The sequence below is a fragment of the Lycorma delicatula genome, chromosome 8, assembly GCF_047948215.1.
Source record: "Lycorma delicatula isolate Av1 chromosome 8, ASM4794821v1, whole genome shotgun sequence".
Taxonomy (NCBI): Eukaryota; Metazoa; Arthropoda; class Insecta; order Hemiptera; family Fulgoridae; genus Lycorma; species Lycorma delicatula.
The window spans coordinates 1,364,278-1,386,421 of NC_134462.1; the positions used below are offsets into that span (position 1 = coordinate 1,364,278).

The following is a 22,144-nucleotide window of genomic DNA, read 5'->3' on the forward strand; positions in this document are numbered from 1 at the left end:
AGAATTTTTAACTTTTGATTTTGATTTTAAAATAAAAAAAATTTTAATTTTAATTCCATTTTGATTTGAATTGATTTTATATCAAAATTTCTATATCAAAAAACGATAAAACAGTTTATATCAAAAGTTTTAACAAATTTTGTTTTATTGTAATTATCAAAATTCTATTTTGTTAATATTGTGTATTTATAATATGTAGTTTTACATGAACAATTAAAAGATTGGATCAACTGAAGATGCGAGAAAATCTTGAAAGTACTCGTGTGTGTGCGCGCACGCGTGTATGTATGTATTTATACATATATATTTAAGGTAAGTTTCATCTTACCTAATTTAATTTTATTCTGTACTTCGTGGATCAAGTTATATATATACATTTTTTTCTTCAGCAAGAAGAAGACACACCCTATTGATAGCAGTTAATTTGTTTTATATTGTGAAATTAGTGGAGGTTACAGCTATTTCATGGAAAATTGACAGTTTGTAATAATTATTCTCAAGTATTAATAGAATTACACGATTTAATTAAAATTATGATATAAATTGTAAGTATCCGACTTATCTTGAGCGCTGATCACATGTTGTAAGAGAAAATTTCAAGGTCCAGTTAAAAAATTTTCATATGTATAAAATATTTTTTTTTTAAATACTTATTTGTTATTTTAAATAGCATATAAAAATTAAATAACAACTGTTGTTACCATTAAAACTGAAAAAGTTTCATACCAGTTCTATTTTATTTCAGATTCTCTTTTTTTTAAACGTAATTAAATATCTATAATCTATTCTCTTAGAACAATAAATATATATGGTGAATGTTTCTAATAATAAATTAAAAGGGGAGAAAGCCCAACAACAGCTAACTCTTTTACATTCTTTTTATTCTGGCTGGTATTTAACTGCTATTGATGGATGAGAATGATGATTTTGTATCATGTGAAAAAATGCCATTTGGGATTCAAACCCTGAAGCTCTGGATGAAAGACATGCCCGTGGAGATCAGCTAATGCTTTTAACAAAAAAATATTAAGTGAAGAATAAAGACAAATGTTGTCAATTCCAGTAAACTTTGTAAATAATTGAGTTTGATCTAGTCTGACGAATCATTAAACTTTCAAACATTTCACAGCCAACTTTTTCCGTTGTTTCAAACAAGTATTATTATGAAACAAAACAAAATAGCTTTTATGTAGTTTTCCAGACTATAATTTTTTTTATTATGTAACGTAATTAGTTAAGCATCATATTAAGCATGTGAATATATTGTTATTACACATTACATGGAAATATTGTGTAAGTGGCATAGAAAGAAGTGCTCACCCTCATTTTCTGTGCATTCGGAATTTACTTGACTTTCTGTGGTTTTGAAAAGGTTCTGATTGATGTCACTCCATTGATGTTTTATACAATTTTATGGCAAATGTGCAGTAACTATATGATTTTGAAATTCATCACTTTCTTAAACCAATCAAGAAGTCAAGATCGCTTTGATATACCTTTTCTTACCTTCTTCAGTTAGTAGTTATGGAACCCATTTAAAATCCACATTATTTATAACCTATAAGATGAGCGCTGACAGTTTCATGAGGACCTTTAAAGTTGGGAATATAGTTGTATAATCAATCAGCAATGAATTTTCTATTCTTTTGAATGTCATTGATAATTTTTGCTTTAGTTCTCCAGTTATGAGAGAGAGAGTTGTCTAGAACAATCTTCATTATGAATGTTTGATCTTCCTACACAGAACATGTTGTACTACTTTCTTACACTTTATTCATTCATAATCTCATTAATGTGCATTTCCTGTATTTGCTTAAAAATTTCTACAGGGTATATAAAATTGCTGATCACACTTCAAATTTCCTATTTTACTAGATTTTTTATTTATTTACAAATTTTAAATGCTTAAGAAAACAGAAGGCATTTTTCGTTAAACTTATCCCATATTGTGTTAATACAACAGGGAAATTTGCTGCATTTTTAATTAATGATGTGTTAAAATTTTTTTTATGGTAGATTACCTTTACATGTGGGTATTTTTTTATCTATTTTAAATACTTTTTCATGTATATTAGGAATAACATTCGCTCATTAAAATTGTAAATAAATTAATGTAAATTTTCAAAATGTTATAGGTTAGCAGTCATTTATCTGAAATGGAAGAATCTGAAGTTATGCGTACCCATAATCATAATGCTGAAAGAAGTAGTAAATTTTTTAAAGAAGATCTAACGAGTACAAATCATGGTAATGTTGTCATAAAAGATGATAAAGTAGTGTCATCAGAAAATACATGGCACTGTGTTCAAATGCCTATGCCAAGCTATAATGTTTTAGAAGATAATAAGACTAATTGCAATGATAATAATGGTAATGAAGCTGAATTTATTACAACAGATATTATAAATAATAAGAGTGTAGAAAATAATATGGAAGTTGTTACAGAAGCAAAAGAAACAGGGAATGTTCATAGTAAAGAGGATCCCTTAAAACTAAAAATAGAACAAAGTAATGATGTTTCTGCAAAGCAGGTAAAATAATTTACAATTATTTATAGTTTTTTATGCTTGAAATATCGTAAAGGCATATTATTTGGTGATTTCAATATTGTATTTTAAACTACCATTATTTCATAGTTTAGATACATGGTTGTGTTTGATTAAAAAAAAAAAATTATGTTTATTTTCTAATGAAAAAAGACATATTAGTTGGATTCTTTTTTTTGAGTAATTTAAATTTCTTGATCCTTACATCTCTGTATTTGGAAAATTTTAATTTTCATGTACGAGACTTGTTTAAAGTAAAGTATGTTAACAACAAAGTAAAGTAAACATATGTAAGTAAAGTTAAATTTTGTAACCACAAAATGACCAAACTATTGTTGTTAACAGCTGACTGTTGATTGAAATAACTGAGCTATGCAAGACCAGCTGTTTACCTTTGCTTATATAGGTGGCAAATTCAAAACGGACCGTAATTTAAAAACACACCTCACATATATTCTGTTTCAAATTAGTTTTTTTTTCTGGAAAAAGTTTTTTTTTAATAGGGTATTATTTATTTATTTTTTATAATTCATGTTTTCTGTAAAAATACATGGAAATTATAAATCTATATAAGAATTTACTATTATTATAATTAATAAAAAGTAATTATAAAACTTTAAATATGTTATAGTTTATTAGAAGTTGTCAGGAAAGTAAAAAAAAAAAAAAACAGTACTTTTTTGTTAATGAAAGGTCAGATATAGTTTTAAAGCCATTAATCTTTTTCAGGATCTTCACCATCATTATTTCCATTCTACCCAGTTAGATTGAAAAACTTTTGTTTTAGATACCTTTTAATTTAATAATTTTTTAACATGATTTTGTGAAATTACTCCATTTGACATTTGTTCATGCTTCTGTATTATCAAATATCTTAAATAAGGATATATCATTGTACTTAGTATTTGAAAGAAAAAAATATAAACCAAGATGAAATACTACGTTAAATTTTTATTTTTAGCTAACTTTAAAATGAAATATACATTTTTATGTTTAACCCACAATGCAAGTAAGCTGCTAATGAATAAACACATTTTGTTATTCTTAATATTTTTAACTAGCTTATATTCAAATTTTTAATGGTGGTAATGTGTACTTCTTGGAGAGGAAAAAACCAGACCAATAGTTCATAAAAGTTAATAAGGCCAATAGATCTTTCTATGCTTTAAGTAGAACAGCTTATACCATTACTTAATACAGCCTGCAGGGGGATCAGTGTACATACTATTATCATTAACATAACATTTTTTATGATTTTCCTCAAATATTTATAGATCTGCATATAAAAACAAGTTTTAAGATTTTCTGGGAAGCTTCTTTGTATAATAAATTCTTATTTCAGATGGAAATTTCTCCATTAATTTTAACTTTAATGAGATGTTCTATAGACTTCTATCCAACATTGTATTTCATTTATTTCATTATAATTAAAAAATTATATTTTTTCATTATCCTTCACTGTTTCTCCAGGAGTGGTAGTGATTGCCATTTATCTGTTAAGCTGTGGGTTGAAATCCTGGTCAAGGTTGGCATTTTTTTTACGTGTTATAAAATTAATTTCTTTTAAAAAATTATCATTAAGTAGCTATTATCAGGAATAAAACTATAGTTGCCAGAGTGAGATTAATATTTATACAAAATTATTAAAAATTATAAACAGCTTGCATTCAGATTAATAGAACATGTTCTTCCAAAGACTTACAGAATTAATTATCAGCAGCTTCTTCAACAGAGTTTCTGATAGTATTGTTGCTAATTGTATTAATCATTTAAAAAAAGGTAGGTGCAGTAACTCCACAACTTTCTTGAAAAATTGCAAATTGTCAGGGATTATCATCAAAAGTTCAGCTAATTCAGCATCTGTTTTTTCTTCTTCGTTGGTATTCTTTTCTTCCTTTTCATTTTATCAGGTATAGTTCCAGTAGTAACTTCAGTAGAAATAGGCATTGTAGTAGGTACAGTACAAGTAATGGGAATTATAGGAAAGATGAACTTACAGAAGGAAAAACTGTCGATGAGGGGTTAGTAATTTTAGGCCTACTTGATGAAATGGAGCTCTGCATATTAAAACAATTTTTTTTTCTAAAGCACTATTTTTATCATAATTTCTAAAGTTATATGGAAATTTCTCCATTAATTTTAGTCTTAAATAAATGATTTATATATAAAAAATAAATATTTCCCTTTCAAGGATTGACCTGTGTGAAAATTTTGAAAATTGCCTCTGTTTGTTTATGTAACTTCAAGTTTGATGCTACAGATGCATTAAAAATTTTATTAAAATAAAAACAAATCATGTTAACTGCAGTAATAATTTATTTCTAAACATAGGAAAAGTAAGTACAATTTCTGAAATGTTACAGTAAAAAACTGTACTGAGCATTAGAAAACATGAAAAATATAACTGCTACAAAAAAGCTGATTCTGGTTGTATCACAGTAACCAGTAGGTGACAATTGGATACATCAATAGGCCAATGAAGCAAGTTTGAATTTTAACTAAAGTTTTTGCAGTTCCAACACTTTTTCACTTTCTTTTTCGTCTTAAGTTTGTTTAATGCACATCTAGGAATAAATTCCCTATCTAGCAATACCACATTTATGGGGTTTGTATTGATGACGTCTTATAAATCGTCTACAACCGTCGTCTTTTCTTAGTGTATTGATATATAGAGATTTAAGGTTAGAAAACTTTAGAGGGTTTCAAGATGAAGATGATTAGTAGTAATAGTGTTACTGGAAACTGCACTGAAGAAGTTGGTGATAATTACCTCAAAAAATCTTAAATAAAAACAAGTTCTATTAATTAGAAAGTGCTTGTTTTAGCAGTTTTAAAGTATCATGCTTTGCCAGCTTCCGTGGCATGAGTGGTAGCATCTTGGCCTTTCATCCAGAGATCCCAAGTTCAAATCCTGGTCAGACATGGCATTTTTCACATGCTACAAAACATTCATCCTCTGAAGCAATAACTAACGTTGGTCCCGGAGGTTAAAAAAGGAAAAAAATACCATGCCTTGTCATGTTGTTCAGTGAGAGCAGCAGTTAGTATTGTAAAAATGTTCTTTTCAATTTCTTCTGTAAAATAATATAAGAATTAAACAAATGTTGATTTTGGTTGCTAAGTTTCAATTAATGATGCTATCTTAGGATTGGTTGACCTGAAAGTGAATAAATAAATTATTATTCTGTACTTGAACTTAAAGGTTATAAGAGAATTAAAAAAGTAACACATGTTTACATTTTTTTAAATATTGTAAAATAATATTTATTTTTGTGTTTAAAAAAATCACCATTTTTGTAACTTTATAGCTCATAATTTATGTAAATTTAAAAGAAACTGGTTAAGAGATTTTTTAAAAAAATAGTAAGTACTTAAAAAAAGGAATCATTGAAGGGACTTACCCTCTTTTATATCATAGTTGAGAGTAGTTTACATGGATATTTTACACAATATTGTTTCTAATAACATCTTTATATTATAGGAAACCATTGCAAATTCAGAAGAAGAGTTATGTGAAGATGTTAAACTTAAAGGAAGAAAAGACATTAGGAAAAAGCTGTACAGGTATGAGTAAATACTCAAATTTTTCCACAGAATAACCTAAAACTAATAAATTCCTAAAAATGTATAAATTTATAATCATTTTGGATAAACTGAAACAAGTATAACGTTTTAAAATTATTTTAAGACTTCTTGTACATTATATAATTTTCTGCGCTTGTAATAAATGCAGTGTGATTAAAAATGGGTATCTCAGTATAATCATCAGTATCTCAGATAGCACAAATAATTGAATATAGAATACTATATTCAATTCCCCCCAAAAAAAAATTTAACCCAGAAATTATAATAATAATTTCTGGGTAAAATTTTTTTTTTTGGGGGGGGGGAATTTTTCAGAGGTTTACTTCTTTAATAAAGAAGAAGCAATATTACATTTATAGTGTTATTTGATTTAAATAACACTACAACACTATACGTGAGGCAAATATTTTTGAAGGAAAATTGAAGAATATATACTATTAAGACCTATGCTCTTTTTGATGGGTGGATCATGCTGAATATTTTGAATGAAAAACATATGCAAAATGTAAGTTTAAAAAATAACAGTATTTTATTTAAGAATACTTCTAGCAGGAATTTTAAATGGTGGTCAGGAAATCGAATGTATCATATTGCTTTATATGTTTTTCTTTTGACGTTTGAAATTTCTGGCATTGACTAAACAGACTACAATCAATAATTCTATTTATACTTTATTTTTATTTTCATTTTCATTGAAGAGTTCAATTTGTTATATCCAGAACAAAATGAGTACTGATCATTGAACTATTAATACCATATTACAATAGACTGTTGGGATAAGCACAAGAATGTAATGGAGAAAAAATGTCTTTATTATAAAAAGGTAATTTAATGCAGAAATTATTGTTTTCTTTTAGTGAGGAGGCTATGTTGGCTGCTTTAGAAGATATGAAAGCTGGTAAAAATCTTGTAAAAGCTGCTGCTAAACATCGTGTCCCTCGTACTACTTTGTACATGCGAGCAAGAGCTATTGGTGCATGGCCAGCTATGGTTAGGAAAGGATATCCTCGAGAAAAGATATCTGCTGCTCTTGAATCAGTTGCAGGTTTGTTTTCAGTGCTAGATGTTGCCATTTATATTTAAAAAAATTTATTAATTTAGAAAAAAGTTTGTTTTATTAATCATTTATGATTTTACGCAATAGAGATTTGCGACTTAAAAAATGTAGTAAAAGTAGTAAATAAAAACCTTTCCTTAACTTTAATAGTCTACAGGAATTGATTTACTGAACACGGCTTTGACCATTGAAATTTACTTTTTTCATCTTTCATTTGGAAGATTCTGGGTTCAAATCCCAATCAGCTTGTATTTTTCATGTGATACAAAATCATTCCTTATAAAAAATAGTAAATTGAGTTTGAGGCTGTAATCCACTAAATGAAAAAATAACCGTATGTAATTTGTTGGTCCAGCCACTTTTGTCCCATGTATTTTATAGTGGCAAATAAGATTTAAATAAGCTTGTAAAAAATTTAAACTTATATTTATTTTCATACTTGTTTGATGGCTATTGAAAGGTAGACACTGTCCCATTCAGCATGCATTGTTCATTAAAGTAACCTGCAGATGACAACTATTTACAAGTATGCATACTTCCATTTGTGAATAGAAATTCATTGTGACTTGTTACAACACCTCATTGGTTTCCTCAATCTCTTCATTAATCCTATCCTTGAGGAGGATGAAAGAATGCTCAGTTTTTTAAATTCCCTGTAAAAAAAATTGCATACCAAAAAATCCGGTGATCTTACAGGCTAAATAAATCATATCACTCTTCTGGGACATGATGGAGTTTCCAAAAAGAAAACACAAAATAATAATCAATATTCATACTGGGAATTTTAACTAGCTCCATCCTGCTAAAGCTGTGTGTTGTCATTCACTGCATAGCTGAGTATCATGTGTTATTGTTACTCTTACATTCTGAAAGAAATTACACGGCCATCTGTATTTTCAAGAAAACAGACCCCTACAATTTGTTTTGATGTCTGCCTGCTATATTGTCATCTTTTCATTCTCTTGTAGTCATTAGTGTAAAACATGAAGATACTTCACTGCTCAGTACTAAAGTTTTATTTATTAGCATCATCATATTGATCCGAGTTAGCTTTATTTAACATCTAAACTCTCTTTAGCAATTGCTCAGAAAAAGTAACTGTCATTAAAATCATGTGTTTTCAATCCTGGAACATCAGTTCTTGTGTGAAATTTAAAGTCTAAAATAAATATTCTAATCAAAATGTGACAAGACAATCCTAATGGTATGGCATGGTGTATTGCAGATTTCTGTGGACTCTAGAAGGGTGCAGCTGTGACTGCATCTACATGGTGTTTAGTTATTTTTACTATTCTTAGTGACTGTATACTGAACCCATCAAAGTTTTTTGCTCATGTCTTTGCAGTGTGATGCTATGAAACTGGATTATGATGCCTAAGTTGGAGGTGACAATAATATTCTTATGTATCTTCATAATAGTTGTCATTTTTAAAAAAATTCTTTTACTGCAAATGCATGATGTACTCCCATCCAAATTCCATTATAATTAAATGACATTGATTGGGAGAAAATGACATTAACACTCCTGCCAAATCAAACTGTGATTTTGGAATGGATTATTCAAAATCACTTTTTTCAACATACTGCTTTGTATAAACCAGTGAAATAGAATTACAAACCTACAAGTGAAGTGGAGCATAAATCATTTAAATTGTGGAAGGATAATCTTATTAGCAGATTTAGAATTCTAGGAAGTGTAAGTTGACATATTTTGAATGATTCAAAGCACTCCCTATTCATTTACAATTGAATTTATTTTCTGTAAAAAAAAATCATGAGTTTTATTGAAAGAATAATTAATTTATTCAATTCTGCAGGTGGCTCTAGCTTGCAATGTGCTGCAACTGAATTTGGTATACCAAAGACAGTCTTATGGAGACGTGTTCAAAAAGAAATTGGCAACACTGCATCACATAAACGTATTAAACCAGTGGTTACATCTCAGGTTAATCCTAAAGAAACAGTCGTTCAAGAAGGTGTCTCTATAACTAGAGTATCTCCACAGTATCAGGTTAGAATAATTTAGCTTCGTTTTATTAAATTCTTCTAAAATCTACTTACTACTTTTTAATAAAATTTAAACCAAGTGTACTTTTAAAAAAATTTATTTTATTATATTTTTTATTTATATTTTAACGTTTTCAATCACACTTCCATCCTTTCTTTGGTGCTATCTATGTGATTTTACTGCGTTACCAGTCTTTCTTGTTTACCAGATTTCTTGTTCTGACCAGTGATGTGAAAGGATCATTTTTCTGGTTGTTCCTGTGCACAAACCCAGCCAATAATGAGTTTCCCATCACTACAATGGCAGTTGTATAAAGAGTGAGCTTGCGTGATGAGGCCAGAATGCTATTGACACAGATAACATTCTGGATAGAAGGAGAAGAAACAAAACAATCACAAGGCAAAAAAGCCTGGTTGCCTCGTTACAGCTTACTGCTGCCCTGGTCAGTGGGTGATGAGCCGAAATAGTTAATTCAAGAACCAATTCACGGTTAAGACTCCCTGGCTAGGTCATTATTATCATCACCTCTGGGAGTTCACAAAAAAAAAATAGATCTTTTCAGAGCCAGCCTATTAAGGTTGATGTCAACCTGCCCCAACTACCACTATTAGTCTGGCAACCTATTAATAAATTTCTTTTAATCTTTTCTCATCATTCATATTCATGGTGTCCTTTGTCATTGTCCAATGGCAGTTCGTTATAAGTAATCATACTTCAATATAAAGTTGAAATGGTTTAGTTTTGCTTTTAAAAATTTAATAATTTTTTTATAAAATCTTCCATCACTAATCATTATTGAACATTTTAAATAAAAATAACTTGTTAGCAACTCTGCTTAACATAACTGTTAATTTATTTTATATATGATTTTTGTTTATATAACCTTATACATTTTTGCTGAAGTTTAAAAACAAAAGAAATACTCATGAATATGTATGAAAGTATATTATATTTATATATAAAACAAGACTAATTCATAATCAATACCCAGCAAAAACTACTGAAGATAAATTGATGAAAATTTGTATACACATTTTTCTTATGGTGTAAGTGCAAACCAAGAAAGGATTTCTTGACATTCCGAATTTAAAGGGTTAAAATGGAGTAACAATGAAATTTACAATTTTTATAATTTCTCAATAACAAATGTTAGTAATAATTTTATTTTTGATGTGTGTAATCTTCATGTGAATATCAGAACCAATTTCTAGATATTTTGAATTTCTGAGTTTAGAGTGAAAATTGATTTTTAAATTTTGCTTGAAGCCTTGTTAATTTTGTTAATTTCTTGGTATCAAATGAAGATATCGATCTGATTTCTGGAGTTTGTAATGTCAAAATTCGGCCTTGAAAGGGGTGAAACATAGAAAATATTTTGAACAATGATTGCAAAATTTTACCATTTCTGACTGTACTAAACGAGATATTTAATAAATTGAGCTTGCGAATACTCTTCAGATATATCAAAAAACTATTTTCAGGTTTTTTTAATTTTTATTTTTTAAGAGACGTAATGGTGTATGGCACAGCAACACAATAATCACAGCCACTGTTATTGTATGTGCAATACGACTGGCTATACCTGCCTGTGGTTACTAGACTAAAACAGAAAAAAATTAAAGAAAAATTACCACGGCGGGAAATGCAAGTAACAATATAACACATGCAAAGCCATAATGGGGATGTTAGTATATACATATTTCTGTTAATAATTTTTTCATTATTGAAAGGATAGTAATATTACTCTTTTGTTACAGATACCAAAAGCGACTTTATTTCGGTGGGAGAAGGTACACTTGAGAAACGAAATGAAATTACCAAAGAATTTTATAAAAGATGGATCCAGTAAACAAGAAATTCCTCACCAAGTTCAGCTGGAACGTGCTGTCACAATTACTGGATGCAAACAAACATTATTACAAGGATCTTCAGCTGATAAATTTAAGGTTTTATGAGATTTTTTTCTGATACTATACCATAGTTTAAAATTTAATTTTTATGTTTTTAAAAGTTTAAATACTCATACATCAAAATTTTGAATTAATATTTTATGCATAGATGGGATAATAAATAAATCAACATCCTAGCCACTTTCCTATGTCTATTGTTATAGCAAAATGTTTTTCTACATTATTTAGAACAGACACATGCACTTACTACAGTGAAAATACAACTTTCTTATAATTTTTATAACACAGTCATGCTAAACCAAGGAAACACTGGACATTATAATTAGTAATAAAAGAATTCAACATAAATTAATTAATCTTCACGATTAAGTATAATCACAATAGTTGGATGCATAAAATTTCTTGTTCTTACAAATATAAAAAATATAATATATACACGATGGGTATTTAAGTATCCTGGAAGCTGCTTCATACTACAAAATTGAACGTAACTAGGTGTAGAAAGAGATGCAGATGTATATAGATCCAAAAATATTATGTTAGAGAAAGACATTAATTTCTATCTTCTTGGATTTACCCTAATATTTCTTAAATGCCAAGATGCTCATGTGATAATATATGATTTTCATTTAAATTTGACAAAAAAGTACAGTGAAACCTTCTTTTGATAATAGTGCTTTTGAGATATCAAAATCGATTACAAAAATTAAATGAGAGAAAACTTGCGGGAATTTTTTGTTGTTTCACCTTTAGATTATTTGCAGTAATGTATTTTTAATAGTTATTGTAATAAACCTAGTCCAACGGTATTTTAACCAGTTGAACATTTTCAGTTATACACAGTTACAGGTACTTCAATATTATTACAAAATTATATTAGATACAGCTATATCCTCAAATGATACTATTTATTCTAAAGATTAAATAATATCCAGAGCTTGAAAGTAGCCCATATGGAAATATATTTGAAAATTTGTAGACAGTTGTTAGAAAATGTGAGAGAAAAATAATTGTAATCACCGCAACAAGGTTGGTATTGCTGCAAGATTCACCCAAATATGGCCTGCTTGCAGACATTAAGAGAAAATATAAAATTATAATTAATAGTGTACCAAACCGTAAAAAATGATAAAAAATACATACTTTTGAAATGCTTTTGTTTATGACAGTTGATAATGGAAAATTACCTCACAACCACATAATAGAAATAAATACTATATAATATCTAGCAACAAAAACAAACATAACACACTCCTTCACAAGATAAATAAAAAATAAAAATAAAATTAAAAAATACATTCACATTAATATAAATAAATAAACGACTCAAAGAAAATAGTTGATAAATTTAAAAAAATTGGCACAGAGGGTTCTTAAGAACAATAAATAGAACTAGCAATATATATTGTCACATGTTCGGCTCAATCAGGATATTGAGAGATTAACAATGAAAATGCTTAGATAATTACAATTTATTAGTGTAAGAACATAAGTAAAATAAGACATATCAATGATGATGATAATAATAATAAACAAATAATACTAATAATCACAACCACATCAATAATGATAATAATAATAAACAATGATTACATACAAAATAGAATTTAAAGTAAGGTCAGGATTTATTTACAGGTAGTTAAATATTAAAAACCAGAATTCAGTCCCATTGATAAAAGATTTTATCATGACTAGAGATCGGATTATATGCATTTGCATATTAAGCCCATTTTCACAGATTGCAAATTTTCCTTAGAATCTAGTGATGATGCATATTTTTGCTTTATAAACAATATTTTTTCAGTAGGGTATCTTGTTAATAAATGAAATCTTATGTTGTAACAGGCCAAATCTATTAGCTGCATGCCACTTAGCAGCCACAGAATAGTACCTGATTGTTTATATGTGATAGTTCACATGGCAAAAGTAACAAAATGTTAAATAATTGTTAATTATCAAATTTATCAATATGTTATTCAACTACTTACTAATTGAATGTCAATTTTGAAATAAAAAAAAACTAAAAATTACTATTTTTTTATTATTTAAAGCTGCATATTTTGACACTTTTTATGCGTATTTTAAGCATTTTTCATGCATATTTCAAGCTTTTTATGTTGCATATAATAAGTTCTTTAATCATGACCACTAATATTTACACTTTTAACAACTAGTATACCAGATAATACAAGTTTAAAGTCCATTCAGTTCTATTCTCTGCATATAACTTTTCTGTTCACAAAAATAAAACTACCCTATAGTTTATGAATAAATTTAATTTTTTACTCCTTTCACTAATTGTTTATTGTAATTCATCAAACAACTTCCTGCATTCTCACCACTATACTCACTGGAATTACATTGACAGATAACGCTGTCTTACAACGTTGAACCTATGTTGAACAACGTTCTCACGTTGAACCTATGGTAATACTCACTTCATACACTACTCGCTGAAACTCCTTGCAGAAATGCTCTCACTTGAACTCATTACATAATACTGATCTTAACTCATCTTTCCTGGAGTATTTGTACTCCTATCCTCTTGACCTGCAGTACCAGACCTAAGTTTAAGCATGAGAATCATTGTCCGAGTCCTTACATTTTCCCCATGAATTCGTACACTGGTCTGGTAATTCTTCTCATGGAACAACATCTGTGTAGTGTGATGTTGGCAGTATTACAAAAAACGATTGTTAAACAGACCTGTTAACAGCCTTAGAAAAAGGATTCCTTTTAGTCCCCTTCTGAATTTCTTCCATTATTATATTTTCTACTACTTTCTTCTTAATTGGCAGGGATCTGTTATTCAGATCCATTATACTGGTCTTTTTGCAATATGATCTGAACTTGTTTCATTGCACAAAGTTTTCTACATTGATTGAATATAATGCAACTTAAAATAGATTTCAAAAATCCTCCACAGTAAATAAGAGTTAATTTTTAAACCATTTCTTAGATGCAAATCACATATCCACAATTATTAAAGCACCCTAAATATCTTACAGACACCAAACAAGGACCATATCGTAATACATTCAGATATTTTGAAATAAGTAAATTACACAATAGTAATGTAATAATTGAATATAATTCAAATTCAGCACAATTTTCAACTACATAACATTTTGAATATGAATCTACCCATCTAAATAAGGGGGAAAAACACCAACTGATGTTAAGAACAGCAGCAGCACTCACTTGAGATATATTGCTACAAGAATTAAAAATGTTGTCATAAAGTTTTTAAAACTCTGTATTTAATACATTTTGATCAATTTGTCACTTAAAACGGTTAATAGTTTTGAATAGAATATTATAGTTGTAAAAAAGGAATTTTTTTAAGATTCATCGTAAAAGTCACTATTTGCAAACTGTTGTAAATATTATTTATTTTTCATAAAACCTTTTTAATGAATTAGTTTATTTCCAATTAATCATTTATTTTATGGTTCATTAAAAAAAAATCTCTTTCCAGCTAGTTTGCGGTTTTCCACATCTATTTCTATCAGAGGTTTAATATATTGTGTGTAATACATTAAATATTCTTATTTGTGAAATCCAGTTGTTTCCTAATAAATAGCTATATCTTATTTAATGTAAGATATTTATTTTTACACATCTTATATCATTTTAGATCTTAGGTGTTTCATTAATTTATGTTTTTCAGAGTGAAAAATCAGCTTTATGGAACGATAGTATTCAAAACAGTGGGAGTTCTGGACACACTAATCAACATGCTGTATTCTTAAAAAATGAAAATGAAGATACAGAAGCTGTTGAACAGTTAAAACAGCAACAACAGCAATCAGATTTCCACTTTTCAGAGGCAGGTATTTTTTAAAGACGGCCTAATAGATATACTACTTCAGAAATATAGAAAACTTTTCATGTCAGTTTTTTAACAAACTTTATTAAAAGGTGGAGTTCTCAATTCTGTCTAACCATTTTATTCTATATATGTTCACTCCTTACTCTTCAACAAACGAGATGAATTATATTTTTTTTTCTGTAAGAAGTTCTGGTAGATATATTGTTAGTTTTTTCATTTAAGTTAAAGATTATTTAAAAACAAAAAAAATATGTTTTTTTCTTTGTTATTGTGATATCCAGAATATATTCACTTTTTCTTATTCCAGGTAACGCATTTTCCCATGCCTTATTATTTCGTTTGGTTTTTTTTATCTACATAGGTAATTCAAGCCACTGTAGTCCTTGCAAATGATTTTAATCATATAGAAATGATTTTTTGTGTATACCTGTATTTTAGATAAAATAAAAATAAAAAATAAAGTTAATATTGAAAAAATACGTTTATAGTACGTTAAGAATTAATTTTTGAAGTTTGCACCAAATTAAGGAGAAATAATTTTTCTATCTGAAAGAAACAATTTTTTTCTTAACAATTATCTTATTAAAATTATAATACACTACATTTAAGCTTTGTTTACAGAGCCTCTATAAAGTCAAAAACTTATTACAGAATATTTTGAATTTTGTTTGTGTTTGATTATAAAATGTTGAATGCCAGAAATTTTCTGATGCAGAAATGAAATTCATTTAAAGTTAAGAATTAACACTACCTAAAAATAAATTTGATCTTTTTTCAGTATTTATTTTTCCTTTTTCATATAGCAGACCTGTATAGAAGAAAGGTTAATATTGAGATAAATGCAGTAATTACATTTGACAATGGATTTCAGTGGAAGAAGAATTTAAAAACATATCTTAACATTCCAATCTGTTTACACAAATTTCTTTAACAAATATTTTAATTGAAGAAAACAGAAATTTGTTACAAGAGCTACAGACTCAGTTGTTGATTACAATTTTGTGAAAAATAGCAATATAAATATACAATCTTTTAAACATAAATTGGTTTTATTTGTTATTATTTTTTTTAATGCTTAAAGATAATTTTTTTAATAAACCTTTGGTTTCAAAATCAGAACCAGCCAATCAAAACTGCATTTAAAAATGTAATAATAAAAACGCTGTAAATCACATAGTTTGGAGTTTTTTTGTTTTTTGTTTAATAGTGGCAAATATTAATCTGTTTAGTGCCTAAATTGTCTAGTTTAGTTATTAGTTGAATAAATCTTTTCCTTGACTTTTTTGTCTTCATTGCAATTGATCTTAATCCATGACTATAATTTCATTAGGAAAAAGTTTTAATCCTGTAAATGTAAAAAATGCTTACTGAATTGTATTGAACTTTTCTGGCTACAGCCCATCTGGCAATTCATAGCAGATTATGTTCATTTGTTTATACATACTGTTTTCATGTGTGATTAAAATGCGAAAACATGTTAATTTAAAAACTTCTGTTTTATAATGTTTAGTTGACCATTCAAGAATTTTTTTTTTTTTTAATAATTCTAAATTTCTAATTTCCTATCGTTTCCATCATCTAGTAATATATAAGAGGAAAATATTTATAAAATTGAAGTTTTTCAGTTTTAACCATTAATTGAATGTTCCCAATATTTGGCCAAAATATAATCAATGATATATAATATATAATTCAATGCTTTATAAAAATTGTTTTAAATTTTCTTTTCGTGCAATTATTGTGTTGAAATTTTTTACTAAAATTTATTAGAAGATTGTAAATTACAAAAAAACTGTTCTTGGAAGATGTAAGAAAGAACCCCTGTTAAAATTTCAAAAAAAAATTATGTGAACACTATATACAATCTCTTTGCTTTAATTTACATTGCTTGAACTTTTTTTTTTAAATGGATTCTGAGAATGTAAACTAGAAAAGAGTACTGAGTTTATTTTTTGAATTGTATCTTGAGCAGATAAATAACAAATATCATTTTTCCTAAAGAAAGGCCCAATGGAAAAAAATTTGAGTTAAGAAATTGCAAACAGAGGTAAGATTTCTATCATGTAATTTGTTTGTATAATAATAAGTGAATTCTTAAAGTTTTGTTCAATTTAATCCCTTTAAAACAGGCATAAATCAAGAAAATAAAATGCTGACTTCTGTGGTAGAATGGTTGCATCTCAGCCTTATTTTCAGAATATCCCAGGTTTGAGTCCCAGGCATCACTACAACATTTCTAAACTTATATGATAAATTAAACACGTATAAACAAAAAGAAAAAAAAATAGGCACAAATTGAAATTAACAAAGCCACTGAAGAAAAAGTCTTTTGCTTTTAATTTTGTACACATTGATGTACCAGATGTGAAAATAAAACACATTTTAACAATTATTTACAGATATAACTCGTAATTATATATGCTATTTATAGATTACACTTGCTGTGAAAAATTGTGTTAATTATATACTTAAAAAAAGTGGTACGATAAAGTTTTCTATTTAATAGCTGCTATTTAAAAAATAGCTTACCTAATTTTGATAATTATAATAGTAAAATAAAATTCCATACTTCTAAAATCTTACTTCTAGAATCCAAATAGCTCTTACAAAATGTGAGTAAGTCAATGAATCAAAATACACTACATGAAAAATAATGCTGTAAAATAGGACATACTCTGATTAAGCTTTACTGCACAGCTAGTAATGGATGTACAAGGGGTGTTTGGAAATAACTTTTGATCCTCGGTATTGCTTGAAGGAGTGGGTGTATCTCTTCTGTCTTCACGCAGTTGAGTAGTCCAGTTCAGTGTCGTTCTAGTAGTGTTATTGGAAATATCGCTTGCTTGTTCATTCCTGTAAAACTCTCATTCAAAATGGCTGCTGTCAGAAAATCCTGCTGACTGTGAAGTGCATGCTGTCATGTGTTTCCTTCTCAAATAAAGTTATCTGCTGCTGAAATTCATTGTAAACTTTGTGTGGTATGTGGATAGAATGTCATGAGGGATAGTGCTGTTAGGCAATGGTGCTATATGTTTTGGGAAGATTGAATAAACTTTCACAACAATGAAAAAAATGGCTGAACTTTAATTATCACAGATGTATATGTGTTGCACTGCTTTTGCCCTTTTATCTCAGGATTGACCAAACTGATTTTTGTCAAATTTGACTCAAATTTTTTATGTATATACATATACATAAAATACATATTGATCATATACATATACATATGTTGATTATTATACATATACATATTGATCATATTTTTTTCAAAATTCACTAAGGGGATGAGGGATTTCTCGAAAAAAATAATTTCAATTTTCTTCAGAGGCATTTTAGAGAAAACTTTATTAAAGGAAATTTGTTACGTACAGTTCATGTTTAAATAATCCAAATAAAAAATATGTAAAATAATTTTTAAAATACCACTTAAATTAATTGCACTAAAAGGTAAAAAATAATTTTAGGATTGTATCTCAGAATGGATTTGACAAGTTTTAATGGTGATATGTAAGATTATGTGAAAGTTATAATGAAAAAATTGGCAAAAACATCAAATTTTTAATCTGAAGCTATGACTCACATAATCTTACATATGATGTTTTGCCAATTTTTTCATATGCATGATGAATGGCCTAAAGAGTGAGGGGCAAAGATTTGTACTTTGAAATGAGCTCCCTGCTCTTTAGGCCATTCATCACGCATATGAAAAAATTGGCAAAACATCAAATTTTTAATCCGAAGCTATGATTAATATAATCTTATATATCACCATCAAAGGTTGTCAAATCCATTCTGAGATACTGACCTAAAATTATTTTCTACTTTTTAGTCTTCATAAGTTTGTACTTTACAGCTGCACTAGCGCACAGATTTGAACGATCTTTTAAAGTTTTCATGCCTCGCAATTTCCAATACCACAGACAAGAGTATACGCAGCTTTAAAAGTTCATATATCTTAAAATATTACTGTATATACTCATATACACTTCAAACATCACAAACAGCACAAATCTTAGGTCTGTAGTCTCACATATTAAAATCTCTCATGCATTCATATACTGAACCAGTCAGTAATGTCACTCAATATACCACAAGAAATTCTGGATTTCCAAACTCCAGCCACAATTTAACAAAAGTTGCAGATAAGTTTTTTTCATTGTGTGTACGGTCACCTGTTCAAGTTCTGTTGGCAGCAAAATAACTTTTTTGATTTTTTTTGTACTTTTTTGAACATTTTTTATGTTTTTTGCAATTTTAAGTTGATTTTGATTTGTATTTTGTAATCTATGTGAAGAAAATGCACACTTCTCACTTATGATCGAAAAGGAATAATGACTTTTATTTACTAACTCATAAGTATCATGAATCATGAGATATAAATATTGAGCGTAATGGTTATATAAAATTTGAATTTTTGCTTCAGCCATGGAAAAAATACTTTTGTTCAATTTAATCAGTTGAAACGACAATATCACAAATATGCATAATCCTTTCACTAAGAAAATATGCATACAGACAAGGTTGCATAAGTTCAAGGGGCATTTTTTTCACTTATTGACACATCTTAGCGAATTGAAAATGTTGCTAAAATGTGTTGTCATCAGGAGCAAACCTGTATGCAAAATTTCAGAGCGAATGAATAAGCGGAAGTGCTTCAAAATTCGACTGAAATGTTCCATACCATGAATCTCACATACATATCCAAGAGCGAGTTAATAATATACGAGTGGTAAAAATATTGGCCGATCTTCAATCGTCACAGATGAACTTATTGCAAGTGTCAGTGTGAATATTCAAGAAAACTTTCAATTCACAATAACAGAGATGTCCAAATTTTTTCCTCACACATCGTGAACAGTGTAATATGAAATCATAACTGATAAGTTAAGGCTTCCACAGATTTTGTGCTCATCAGGTACCTAAGCTTCTTTCTGATGAACTCACAAAAAAGAGGATGGGATGCATTCAGCATCCCATCCTCTTAGTGCTGACTAAACTTCCCTCACTGTTACCGTAAGTAGAAGGATGAATTCCTTGACCATATTGTAACAAACAATGAGAAGCGGGTTAAATCTGTTAACAAAGAAACAAAAGCTCAATCAATGCAGTGGGGGGCACACTAGTTCTCCAACAAATCGACAGTTTCAAATGGGAGTTGTTTTTTCCTTCCTCCATACAGCCCTGATTTGTCTTCCAGTGATCGTCACCTTTTCCTGAAAATGAAGAAATTGTTAGCAACACAGAATTTTGAGAATGACGAGGAGCTGAAAAACAGTTTTATTACCTGGCTTTATTTACATGCAGCAAAGTTTTATGAGCAATTATGTATAAAAGTAGCTAAGAGATGTCGCTAAAAGAATATATATAATAAACTGGTATTTTTTTAATAACGAATTGGAAGTTACTTTCTGAATAGCCTCCTTATTAATGTCTAAAATTATTATTACATTGCAATAAAACGTTGATAAAAAATAATTCAGATTGTCCCAGTAGTACTTGAGTTTTAAGCAAACATGCATATATACTTGCAAATATACACATGGTCATTCTGATTTAAATATAACAATCTAAAGATAGAAAACCATAGCACTGAACTTAAAAATAAATCTGTATATTAATAAAATTTTATTTATTATTTGTTAAATTTAAACCTTATTTTAAGTACTCTGTATATTAATTTTAATATGATTTTTAGTTGTACTATGTACTGTGATTGGTTGTTTTATACTAGTAAACAGACCTTTTTTTTTGCTGATATTTAACTTTAAACAAATGTTCGCCCTTTGTATTAAATATAATTAAACTACGCTATAGTTATTTGTTTTCAACTTTTTATGTAAAATTTGATCATAATACCATTCTGGAGTAAGAAAAGAAAAAGTGCTGTAAATAGGCTGCTTGCCATGGTAAATGAAGGCTCAATATGGATTCTATATCTCTGTGTCATATTCTAAGGAGGAACATAATGCCGAAATTACAAATTGATAGGGGAAAAACTGAAAGATAATGATATTTCTTAGAAACATGATTGGCAAGACAAAAAGGGGTCATGTGAAGATTCTAGAAGTAAAGACACAAATACAGAATGTCAGATGAAAGAGGAAGAGGAAGAATTAGACTGTGATCTTGTTAAGAGAATAAGGGAAGAAAGAATAACATTAAAATTGTTGAACTGGGAAGTAAATGAGAAGAACCAAGTGTAAAACAAGAAAAGGTTGCTAAGTTAACAAATATATTTTTAATAAGAGTTACAGGAAAAGAGTAGTGGGAGGATAGAACAAGATGGTTGCTGTCTACAATTTATTATCTGATGCGAGATACTAGATAATAAAATTATTGTTAATAAGTAATATGACTCGCTGTATTAATTAATACTGTGTACACTAATAATATTGTTGTTTTATGAAAAATAAGTTTTTCCTCATAAGGCACAGTCTCGTCTTATTAGAGCAGGCTTTATCAATGATCAACTTAACAGAAACTTACAAAAACAAAAATTTTTATTAGTCCAGTCATGTTCAGATTTATTATTTACTCCATTAAATATTAATGTGAATATTTAGAATCAGATCATATGCTTTCTCTTACTATATCTTTACAATAAAAATATTTGAATCGGTAACTTTAGTCTATTTTGACCTTTTTTTTAGGGTGTCCATGAGCTTCCAGTCAGTTATGTTAACAGTACACAGTTTACAGATTCATCTATCATTATTCTTGCTCCGGTTGACAATGATAAATTTTCAGTACAGGAACAACAAAGTGAACAGGTAATTAGTGTTCAATTTGTTTTCTTTCTCAATTGTAATTATTTAATTTGTGTTCAAATTTTAAATATGTAGGTTTGTTTTAAAATTATAGTTACATCATTGTAATAGTTAAGATCTGTTCCTTTTGTAAAAATGCAGTATCAGAAAATGAAGTAAAACCATTTTCTTACGTTTATTAGATTTTTTTCCAACGCTTTAAATATATTTTTTTTTAGTGGAAATTAATCTTAAGTGTTACATATATGAATGGTTCAATAATACATCATTTTAATTTAAGAATAAATTTGTTGTAGGATGAGAAAGTTTTTAATTTTGTGTTTCTCAAATATTATGGTCATTTATTGAAAATCAGTTTTCCTGAGATAAAGTAGACAATAAATCAATATGATGTCATCAAAATGTTACAAGTTAAAGCTCATTCGGCAAACTTTTATGG

General features: G+C 28.2%; 2 protein-coding genes across 3 annotated transcripts in view; one reads left to right on the top strand and one right to left on the bottom strand.

The window, feature by feature from the left end:
* The window catches only part of LOC142329395 (uncharacterized), a 37,268-nt gene that overhangs the window by 3,869 nt on the left and 11,255 nt on the right, over positions 1-22,144 (top strand). Inside the window, exons 3-9 of one of the 2 annotated variants that reach the window (XM_075373963.1) lie at positions 2,136-2,531; positions 6,028-6,110; positions 6,989-7,176; positions 9,006-9,199; positions 10,954-11,142; positions 14,777-14,935; positions 21,589-21,708. In XM_075373963.1, coding sequence (XP_075230078.1) covers positions 2,136-2,531; positions 6,028-6,110; positions 6,989-7,176; positions 9,006-9,199; positions 10,954-11,142; positions 14,777-14,935; positions 21,589-21,708 — 1,329 coding nt within the window. Of the gene's footprint in view, positions 1-2,135; positions 2,532-6,027; positions 6,111-6,988; positions 7,177-9,005; positions 9,200-10,953; positions 11,143-14,776; positions 14,936-15,744; positions 15,941-21,588; positions 21,709-22,144 lie in introns of those variants that run through there. The other variant, XM_075373964.1, reaches the window with a different exon arrangement.
* The window catches only part of wnd (Mitogen-activated protein kinase kinase kinase 13 wallenda), a 289,172-nt gene continuing 287,019 nt past the window's right edge, over positions 19,992-22,144 (bottom strand). Inside the window, exon 15 of the transcript XR_012757489.1 lies at positions 19,992-20,151. The gene's annotated coding sequence lies outside the window, so the exon portion shown is untranslated. The remainder of the gene's footprint in view (positions 20,152-22,144) is intronic.